Here is an 11,653-nt window from a genome sequence, read left to right on the forward strand (position 1 = left end):
TGAAGTATTCCACGCTGTAATATGTAACAAGTGCATTTTTAGTTATCTTAGTTGAAAGTTGAGTGTGCTAAGCTAAGAGCTAGGAGAATTTTAATATATATTAATCTAAACTTTTACATTCTGTATGAGTTTAGAACAATTTTAGAAGCATTTACTATTAATTTATTACTATTAGTATGTAATCTATATAACAAAAGAGCTATTTATTTCTAACATACAAAGGTATGTAAATTATTAATTGCACAGATTTAAATATCTAAATGTGTGAAAAATGTTGATATACTATATTTTTATGAGATAATATTAGATGGAAAATAGTAGTTAAAAATAAATAATAATAATTAGTACATCTCCATATATTCAGCTTTAAAAAAATATTTTATACTCAATAAAGAAAAATAAAGAAAAATAAAAAATATTTTGCAGATCACTCACTTGTCTAGTCCGTCTCTGAGGACGTCCGCGAGCGCCTTCTTTAGATCCTCCAGCCGAGGACAGACCTCGTGTAAGGTGCCCTCGATGATTATTTTAACCAGTAACGTAATTTCATCCGATGACAGAGTCTGAATACTTTCCGTTACCTCCTCCTCAGGCGATTCCGTGAAACCCGCTGTGTTCCAGGGTGCTATCGGCTCCAAAGTACTCGTAGCCGAAGGGCTCTTTGTGACGTTCGTCGTTGTCGCGACGCCTATGTTCGGCGAAAGTTCCGTCGCGCCTGGAGTGGACGTCTCGGTGATGTTCGCATTGAAACTTGAATCCTTTATAGACTTTAGAGGATCCTCCGTAATGCCGGAGGCTGCCGTGGCATCAGCGGCGGTGACGCTGGTGAGATCGATAACGCTTACAGTAACTTCGCTCCTCGTGAACTCCGTGCGATTACTTTGGCTCTCAGAAGTGGTTGGAGTATCTTGAGGATCTCTAGTAGTTTCGTTGTCCGCGTGATGCACACCCGACACTTGATCCGTCGTCGGAGTTCCGCCTTCGGTCGTCATCGGAAGTTCGGTGGAATCTTCCGGTTTCATCGTGGTGACCGCGTCCTCCGTCGAATTGCTCGTCACGGACGGATCTTGAATCGTCGTCACCCTCGAAAGCGTTGTTTGCTCCTCGAAGGTTCGTCCTTCGACGCTCTTCTCGGTCGTGTTAATTCCCGGAGATATCGCCTCCGTGAGACTGACGAACTCGAATTCGACGGACGTGGTCGTCGGGATTGAGGATTCGTCGAAATTTAACGTGACAGAGGGAGATTCGGTGGTTTGATTAACACTCGATGAAGATCGCAGCGTGACGTTCGTCCTCGGCGCCGATTCTGTGAAATTTTCGAGAACCGTCGCAGCGATCGTATTGATCTCCGCCGCCGACGTCGAAGTCGTCGAAGTTTTGGACTTGTTTGCTTCCGTCGTCGTGTCGTTGTCCAAGGGAACCATGCTCGTCGATTCGGTAACGACGAAAGTCGAGCGGATTATCATAGCTTTTTCCGGTTCCATCTGAACGTCGGTATTCAGAGACATTGTTTTAGACGTATTTGTTTCCGTGGAGTGCAACGTTGACGATTTCGTCGCTTCGCCGGAATGTGATTTCGCTTCCTTGCCATCCGGCGTCAGGCTCACTTCCGTTATTCCGTTTCCAGTCACGTCGTAACCTTCGTCTTTGCCTGCAATCACTTTCGTACCCGACGTATCATTCTCGTTCGACTTCGAGCGTTTCATTTCCGTCACCTTCGCGCTGCTGTTAAATCCTTCCGACAAAGTTTCGTTCGTTGATCCAACGTCGGCCGAGACAATCGGAATCGCCGTCACCGGCGTCGAAGAGAAGAGACTTTTTGTCGTGGAATTCGTGGACTCGTTTACATTTTTCTTATTCGACTTATGCTGTTGGATGCTGTTCTCGATCACGACCGAAGGTTCCGTGACAACGAGCTTCTTCTCGGACTCCCTTCTCCCGATCGTGTTCTCGTAAGCGGAAGTTTCCTCCGTAACGTCACCACCTTCCTTTTTCAGTTTTGAACTAGCCTCCGTTATTGCCTGAAACGACTCCCTGCTGGATTTTAGGTACGGATAAGGTCTTTGATCTATTTTTGCCGTGCTGTTTCGCAGGCTTTGAGTGACCGACGATCCCTCGTCGACGGTCCTTTTCGTCGAGGCTGTAGATTTCACTTCAATATTCGGAAACTTATTGACTCCGGAAAATCCGATAGTTCTGCCTTGCGGAAGTGGACTAGGAGTGGTTTCAGGAGTGGACGAGGTACGCTCTTCGAGTCGCGCGCTCTGAGTCATTGTCTCGGGCAACTTCACCTGGCTCTCAGGCTCCCCTATTGATCTCCATTCTTCCACACCATCTGTACTTGCAAACTTAGCGGTTGCATTGGAAATGGAGGAATCTACGCTTTGCTCACGATGATTTTCATCTGTCGCGCTAGTCTCCTCTTTCTTCGCGTAAGCGGTTCCTTCTTGATTACTCAGTTCACTGACGTGAGAATCGTTCTTCGCTGTATCGTTCGTGATAGTTACGATCCTCTGTACCGGCAGGTGAGTTACGTTCTTAATGATCTCCACCTCTTCTTTCGGGTCGCCTTTCTCGCGCGATTCGCTCGCGTCAATCGAACGATTCCCCGTGCTAGCTTTGGGATCCTTCTCCGTCACAGTCTTATAAAAGTGATTGTAGTTCACGTAAGTGTCGTTAACTAACGAGACAGTTCCTTCGTGTCCCTTTTCGTCGATCTTCTCTAGATCGAATGCTTCAGACGCCGTCGTTCCTACATTCGCGCTCTTCTTAAATCCCGGGGAATTTTCACTGTGCGCTGTGGTTAATTCCCGATCACGAACCTCCGTCGTGTGATCTTCCAGTTCTTCTTTCAAGTCAGTCAAAACTGTATTCTTGTCCTTTCTCAAAACAACTTCCTTATGCTCGAGCTTTATAATTTTGTCCTTCTTTTCGTCGGATCTGACGGTGTCTTCCAACGTCGATTTCGGAGTCGTCGAAAAGATAGACCTGACGGTCGGTATCTCTTGTTTATTCGCAGCTACATTATTTTCTTCTTCATATTTAACGGAGGGCTCCTTTCCCGCCTCTTTAGATTCCGAGGTTTCCATAACGGACGCGATTAACTTCTCGTTGACAACTTTTTCCTTCGTATTTGGCGACACAAGCTTGGTCGCATTGGATACTTTTTCACGATTGGAAGATTCTTGAAGCGTGTCACCCTCTGGGTTCTTACTGTCCTGTTTCGAATCGCTGAAAGACAGTTTCGCGGTCGCCGCAGTTAGTTCGTTCTTCCTGGAAAGTCTGAGGAGATCTTCGGAGACGACTTTCGTGCTGGTGCTTTTCCCGGTGCTTTCAGCGATCTCTCCGTACCGCGGCTTCCTGTTTCCATTCGACGATGAACTTTCGAAATCATCGCTTGATTTTTCCGCCTGCGAATTCGCGTGTGTTGACACATCGACTTTTTCTCCATCCTGATTTGCGCCGTTGATGACACTGTCGTGCGATCCATCTTCCGTGTCGTGAGTTTTTCGATTCGTCAACTCGATATCTCTTCCATTGTTTTCGGCAAATGATCCATTTTGATGGCTCGAAGAGACTCTGGTTAGAATCGTCGTAGATCCATGGGGAGTCGATAGTTTTTGGGACTCAAATTTCTCGGATGCGATCGATGCTTCCGTAACTTCCGCCACTACATTGTTAAAGAGTAGTAGTAAGGTGCCTGAAATAGCAAAGGTCGATCTCTTATATACAACTTTATTTTTTTTGAAGATACAATTATTATTTTATATATTTACGATTATCTTTTACTCCCCCCAAATATAGAGGGTTCTATGATCACCGTATGGTACTTTAATATCATATTTGTTGCCTAAAATTAATTAAAATCGAAAATTATAATACGAGAATGTTGAAAAAAAAAGAATCACAATATTTTAGAACCGCTTATTGAAGTTGACCAATGACATCGTATAGAATTCGCGCGTCAGACTTATAGTTACTTTTACTACTTTATATATTCCAGTTTATTAAAAAAAAACGCTCTTACAACAATTAATTATATTTATTCTAATAAATATGCCAGTTTTACCCTAATATTTCAAATCTTATTTGTATATATGTATGTATCAATTATATATGTATAAATTGATTTTATACTGCTTGAAGTAAAATAAAACATAAAATTCAATAACACATGTAATGCGAGGAATAATAACACGTAACAAATAATAACACGTAATAAAAATAATTGGTTTTTATAAACTAATTATGAGTGATCTATTTACGGATTAAATCGTTGTAAATTAATAAGCACGCTTCAGGGAAAAACTCTTAAAAAAGTGAATAGTCTTTTTTATTATTTCAATCTGTCAAAGATAATTAGAGAGAAGATAGAAATAATTATGTAACACACACATATTTATATGCTATATTTTAAAACCTGTATTTACAAGAGATTTACGGTTTCAAAACATTCATTAAAAATTGTGTGGGAAGCTTTTAGCAGTAAATTGGTTCTCACGTGTAACGCGTTAATTGTTTATTCCACGTAATCTAAGTCACACGTTTGACAATAAATCGGTGAATTATAGTTAGTAATCCGTAATAAGTTCGCTTGACGCACGAAAACAAAAGTTCCTGCTCGCTCATCGACAATAACGACAACTGGTTTCCACCGAGATGCGCGATGCGAGAAAAATGTAGCGTGCGTAGACGAGACGTTTAATGGATCGAAAAACCGGTTGTCCGTGGAATTACCGCCTGGGTTTTTTCGGAACTATTCAGGAGAGGTTTTACGATACAGTTTGCGCTCTGCAAATTGAAATTCGCGCAATCGCGCGTCGAGAGCGTGCGTTTGAATATTAAACAGACCTTCGGAATTATGCAGGGGGCTTCGAGTGTGTCCTCGTGTTTTGCTGATTTACGTCGATACGAGAGACGACTAGTCCTCACCGTGAACGTCGCGCGAAACCGAGATAAATATTTATTTTATTGATGCGGATTTTCCCAGCGCGGAGAATTTTCCACTTGATTCTACCTCGATACTCATTATTCGATATGCATTTCCGACGGATGCTGAAGATTTTATGACAAAGTATCGATTTCTCGAACTTGGTTATTTAAAAGAAAAGATAAAAAATCCTTGTTTCTTTTCTTATACATAATTTATCTACTGTCCAGATTCGCGTATCTTGACATTTAAAACGTGTTTTCTCGTTCAGTTCTCTTTCATATAAGAACCAAATATTTCCTTTATTTTTAATTTGCGAGTTCTGTCATATGGACATTTAATAAAATAAAAACTGAAAAGTTAATGTATATTTTAAGCAGTTTATATTTTAAATTTATTTCAAAATACAATTGGAATAAAGATTCTGCATAAAACGCGACATAAAGTACGCATTTAAATGTGATTATCCTGTCAAGAGATTGTTGTGCCAATAGTATCTCTTTATGTGTAAATCTCGTATTGAATAATATCCGTCTCTGGAAATAGCTATTGTATAATATTTATATAATATCGAAATATTTATATATATAATAAAATACGGCAAAAATACATATATCGGGGTATTGATGAAAGACACATTTCATCCATTACCATTATGTAATATTATATAATATTATTGTTTAAACTAATTATATAGGTTAATAATAAACTAATTAAGGGTGTTCTAAAGAGTTAGTTAAAATGTAACAAAGTTGACGAAAATTTAATATTATATTGTGTATTTTCTTTCAAAGTTCGGGGCTAAATTTCAAATCGATTCACAATTTAAATAAAAAGTTATCAATTCTTGAATATCCGTTTTACAAAGGGTTTAAAGTGTAAACATTAAAAAATGTAACCAATATAATAATATTTTACACACAAATAGATCACCAACAAACAAAAATATAGCAACAAAATTTGAAACTATTTACAACAATTTTTTTTGAAATTAAAAAAAAAATAGTAGTAATAGTTATTTACAGTCACTAAATCTACGTCTCTTACATTCTATTAGATGTTCCGTAACTATTTATATACATTTTTTGTCTTTGGATCCCTGGAGAATTAATATCAGAGTTTTTAATATTTCCTGCATACTTTTGATTGGGCTGACCTATAGAACATCCAAATATTGATGCACGTAAAAGTTATATAATTATTTATTAAACATTTCTTGTCTCGCAACAAGATGATTCGAATAAACGAGGCATTTATTTATGCAGCGCGCAAGTTTTTTAATAATAGTTGTTTCTTTTAACTCGTTAGTTTACACAAGACTTCTTTAACGTAATTACTGAGAATTTGCACATTGTTCCCTGATATCATATAGCATTTTGCTCAACAATACATTTAAAAAGAGTTAATTTAAATGTACATAAAATGATATATATGCATGCGTGTACGATTTTTTTATTTTGCAATGACATTAAAAAAGGCAGGCAATATTGTTTGAGTTTCTTCATTTCTTTCTAGGTGGAAAATATATAGCCCACGACGTTGGAAAAGAAACATCGTTAAAATAATTATCTATCTTATTACTTATTACCCATTGCATCACCGGGCTTATCTTACAGACGTTAATTCCAGCTATAATTAATTAAGTTCGCGAGAATTCTGTCGTCGTCAGACGTTAACTCCTTCTGAAGAAAATGCAAATACGTTTTGTATGCAAATAGATACACGTATGTGTAAGATATTTAACGCATATTATACATCCGTAATCCGGGTAACATGCATTTGCGACATTTACGTCAGATAACTTAACTAAATATTACAGAGTTTTATTCGCTCATATTTGAAAGTAATCGAATTTAGATCGAGTCGTTCACGTTCACCATAAAGCCGTAAACCGAAAGGTGACGATCTCGCGTCTCGAGGTGGGACGGAAAATTTTGTTGATAAGCTGCAAGTTACAGTTAACTCTTGCAGGCATGCTCGTTGCAGTAGACCTAACAGTACTTGGTGCAGTCACCTCGATTGGCAAGCTTTACATCACGAGTTCACAATGCAACAGGATGCGGCCGAGAGATGCTAGCCCATTCTCTTCGAGAATGGCAATCTGCCGCCGCGCTGCGCGCGCGGTACGACTCGAAATAAAAATTGCGTGTACATAATCCGCTTAAAAAACCGTTCTCCTTTTCTTTTCTGAATAATTCAAGGCAACGCCATAATGTTCATTCTGTAGTTTTTCGTAAATGGGAAATAACTGTGAAAAATAGAAAGAATTGAATTTTTTTGCAACTAGAACTCACCTGTACATACTACCAATACGAAGATAAACGTTCTTCTTCGCGTCATTTCTGACCGTTAGATTTTCCCGCTCGATCTGCAACAAAAAGCACAATATCGTTACAAAAATGCATACTATTGCAATAAAAGTACAAAGCTTGTAAATAAATAGAAATTAGCCTTGGGTTCTGATTGTTTTGTATTTATAAATAAAATGTTAGTTTTTCGTTAAGGTACAAAAGTACAGAATATTTATAACAATAAATGCAAATAAAAGTTATGAAAAAGAAGTAATCGTATATGAATATTTCAAGTCAACAATATCAGTATGCTGCCGATTGATATTCAAAAAAAAAACACGTATCGACCGAAAGCTTGGAAATGACAGCTCGCTATATACATCCAAACATAATTTTCAACATTGTGCTGAAGATGACCTCGTTTACGAGCCTGTTCACCTTAGGGAGTATAACATAAAACTCCAGTCCGCGCGGCGCAATGCAGCACGAGAGAGCTTTATTAAAAGTTTTCATTCTGCGTTAGCAACGTTGTGCAAAGATCCGGTATAGTCGGTCAAGGATGATCAAACGTGCAGATCTTTGCGCAATTTTTTTGTTATTTACCCGACTGTGCGCTGAAATAGTTCAATACCGTTCGTATCCAATTTTGTAAAGAAAATAATAGAAACTTCTCGGGGAAAATAAATTATTTTTTATATGATATAGAAACTGCTTAGTGTGTGTGTGTGTGTGTGTGTGTGTGTGTGTGTGTGTGTGCTTAGTGCATTCAAGTGGTAAGGAATGCAGGCACAAGATATATTTTCAGATTTCATGCACGAAAGCAATTTCGATTCGATAGTGTGAATGAAACAAAGTTGTGCCAAAATCCGATCGCAATTACTCAATTTCCATAATATGTAGGCTGGTATTATTCCGCTATTCAATGCCTCGTTTGCTGCACGAACGCGCTTGCTGCGGTAGCGTGCAGGTGGTATCGTTCACTGAACGCATACCGGTGACTCTAATTGTAGAAAGTAATCGTAGAAAGTACAATTATCAGTTTGTCGCTAATGCATATAGAGACTGCGCGCATGTCCTAAGAGCTAACAGAAGATCAGCTTTTTAAACGTTCGTGACGTATCGATTATGCCGCATTGAACACAGAGAAAAAAGTCTTGTAATATATACTACTAATACTTAAACGCATTTGGTTGTGCGTTTTAGCGCATTATTTGATAAGTATAGTAACAAATATGGTAATTGTTACCAAGCGGTTGATAATAATTACAAAATAGTTAAGTAACGAGACATATTTTTTATACAGTTGAAACACTTGAAACAATTAAATGGTTTAGTAAGTAATGCTAAATACTTTGGTAATAATTACCAAATAATTTGATAATTACCATAGCATTTATGTAAAAAAATTGTTTTTTAGTGATATGTACCACATAAATTAGTAATAATCGCCAAGCCTTGTTATGATTATTTGAAATATTTACCAAATTATTTGAGTATATTTACTTAAAGATTGAGTTGAAACTATTTCACTAAAGCACTTATGTTAGTAACTGTGGTCAGGCTAGATATGATTATTACCGAATCTTTCTTTCAATGTAGAAATATGTTTCATATTAGAGGGGTACAGAGAAAAATTCAGTCAGTATAATTAACTCATAATATTAACAAGTCAAATATCAAATAAAAACTCTAAATTTAAACAGTAATAAGTAAAACTTGACCGACATATGAATCCTAGAAAAAGAAATGCCATTAAATAGAGAGAATGCCATTTTCGGTCGGACCTTTGTAGTATATTTGATAATATTCTCTCTCTGTGTATTATATATATATATATATATATATATATATATATATATATATATATATATGTATGTATACTTTTTTCTACTCATCAAACTGCACGCCGATTGTTTGTCAGTCTTAAAACACAGTTTTCATGTTGCACCAGTAAATTCACATAAATTAAATCTGCAATTTTAATTTAACTTTTTGATTCTGATAAGTAAATTTTGAAATTTAATTATTTAAAGTTTTCTTCAGATGTGTTTAGCAGATATAATTCAAATATTCAAGAAGTTTTGGAATGTACCCAATGTAATTTTACACCCCTCAAAAAATATTCTGTTGTTTAGTGGCTCCCGCTTGATTTTAGAGAATTTTTCTTTGAAATACGGTCTCAAGAAGATATTGTAAAATCTAGAGGAATATCCTCTAACCATGAGACACTAGACTTAAGATTGCAGTCCTCTTAATGCTAGAAGAATCCTCTTCTCACAAATCAAATAATAATCTTATTTATAGCATTTATAATAATACTTTAAAACGAATATTTTTTATTCAATCTTATTAAGCATAAAACACACACACACACACACACTTATATCCGATTATCATATGTTGACTGATTGTGAGAGAAAACTTCTTTCTGTGTCAAAGCATATAACATGAACGAGGTAAAAAAGTTTTTGATGGAAGCACATTTAGGTGACTACTGGCCCCCATTTGAGAGTGAGTATAATAAGAAAAATCTTATTCTAGTAATTTCTGTTTAAAGTTATAAGCTAGATTTACAATGAGACATAAATCGTAGTTGCATGATTAGGGCCAAAGCATATAGATAACATGGCGTAGCGATATACAGTCATAGTCAGTAGACGTAAGTAACGCACAAGCTTTGGTGTATTAACAGTCAGGATACGTCAAAGCTTGTGTGTTACTTACGTCCACTGATTATGACTGTCGTATATCGCTACGCCATGTTATCTATATGCTTTGGCCCTAATCATGCAACTACGATTTACGTCTCATTGTAGATCTAGCTTTTAACTTTAAACAGAAACTACTAAAATAGGAAAAAATACTCACTCTCAAATGCGGGCCAGTAGTCGTCTAAATGTGCCGCTTCCATCAAAAACTTGTTCATCTCGTTCATCCGTTCATAATAAAGAATACTATATAATTAGCATTACACTTTAATGTGCACACAATTCGCACGCAGCCACAGGCTCGTCGACATCGTTTCGTGTGGTGGCGTACGCATCGCGTAGCTAATAAGACAATCGTTTTTTAACAAACGCGCGTGCCACTAATATCTTGCATATCCTCTTATATTAAGAGGCTATTCGGATTATCATAGTAGAATTTGCTATAGAGGAATTTACTCTTGATTATAACTCACGCATTCACTCTTTTATAAAGTAATTAATACGGCTTACTTAAAGAAAAATATGGTTCATATATAAGATTTTTTATACTTTAGAAGAAATGCTTAGAGGAATTCTTATTCACTTATAAGTATAGAATATTTTTTTGGGGTGTACTTTCTTCAGCTATGATTTTACAATGATCATAAAATCTAAAATTTTATCTCACGCCAATTTAAAATTGCAGAAGAATTAATAACACGAAAAAATTTTTTTAGACATTCTTTCTTATCCAACTGCCAAGATTACTCGAATGAACGTAATGGTATAACTTCCTCGCTTTGCCTCATGGAATCATATTCTGCTTTATAGCCTTTATTTCAGGGCACGTCATTTTCTGGCAAGCTCTCGCTCATATTCTTTATTATTTTGCCTCCCGAGAGAGCATGTCCAAAGTATCTATTAAATCCCGTAGGTAGTTTGTGACACTGTGTCGACTAGTCGCATAAGCGACGCTTTATAAAGCGGCGCCGACAATCGGAAGTTGTAATTCCGTTGCACAAGTGAAGACGTAACATAGTTTTTACCTAGTATCGTAATAAGGACAATACCGTGCATGGAATTAACGACGTGTATCTATGAGTAGCAAGTCTGTCGTATTACATCTTACGTATTTCGAGCAAATGTCTTAACACATTTCAAGCAAATGTCTTAATCGATCAAACTGATTGCATACACAGAGAGAATTTTCCCTTAGAATTTATCCTGAAAAACATTGTGGGACAACATGCATTACGAAGAATTTTATGCGAGCGATTCTGATTAATATCTGTAGTATAATAAAAAATATTAATATCTATTACAAAATAAAATATAAAATATGTTTAATTAATTTTATTAAAATATATAGTAAAATTTCAATAATTTTTAAGAAATTACCAATGTGCTTGGTAATTTTTATTACGTTGTAAAATGTGTTTTGTATATTTCAAAAATTTCTATCGTTACAATAAAATTTGATTGGTTGCCAAGTTGTCTCACATTTGTAGTGAATTTAACGGTAAAATATAACGAAAAATTCTCTCTGTGTATAGCTATTGCAAACGGAAAAGTTATTACGCAGATATATTTTTGATTGATTAAAGTCATGATTTTTCGTTGCTCTCGATGCGGAAATATTTGGCAAAAAAAGCAATAGCGATAAATCGTACGTAAAGTAGTATTTTCGAACAAGCGTAGTACGTAAACATGACATTTAATGCATTAGTCCATAATTGAGTTCAATT

General features: G+C 36.5%; 1 protein-coding gene across 3 annotated transcripts in view; it reads right to left on the reverse strand.

Moving 5' to 3' along the window:
• LOC143905813 (uncharacterized) overlaps window positions 1–11,653 on the reverse strand; it is a 71,221-nt gene that overhangs the window by 13,697 nt on the left and 45,871 nt on the right. For all 3 annotated transcript variants that reach the window (XM_077421413.1, XM_077421414.1, XM_077421412.1), the window contains exons 2-3: window positions 7,225–7,298; window positions 436–3,700 (exon numbers count right to left, since the gene is read on the reverse strand). In XM_077421413.1, the coding sequence (XP_077277539.1) occupies window positions 436–3,700; window positions 7,225–7,270 (3,311 nt within the window). In that variant the 5' untranslated portion in view covers window positions 7,271–7,298. The remainder of the gene's footprint in view (window positions 1–435; window positions 3,701–7,224; window positions 7,299–11,653) is intronic.

Source organism: Temnothorax americanus, unplaced genomic scaffold (genome assembly GCF_048541705.1).
Source record: "Temnothorax americanus isolate GAGA-0224 unplaced genomic scaffold, ASM4854170v1 Scaffold67, whole genome shotgun sequence".
NCBI classification, from domain to species: domain Eukaryota; kingdom Metazoa; phylum Arthropoda; class Insecta; order Hymenoptera; family Formicidae; genus Temnothorax; species Temnothorax americanus.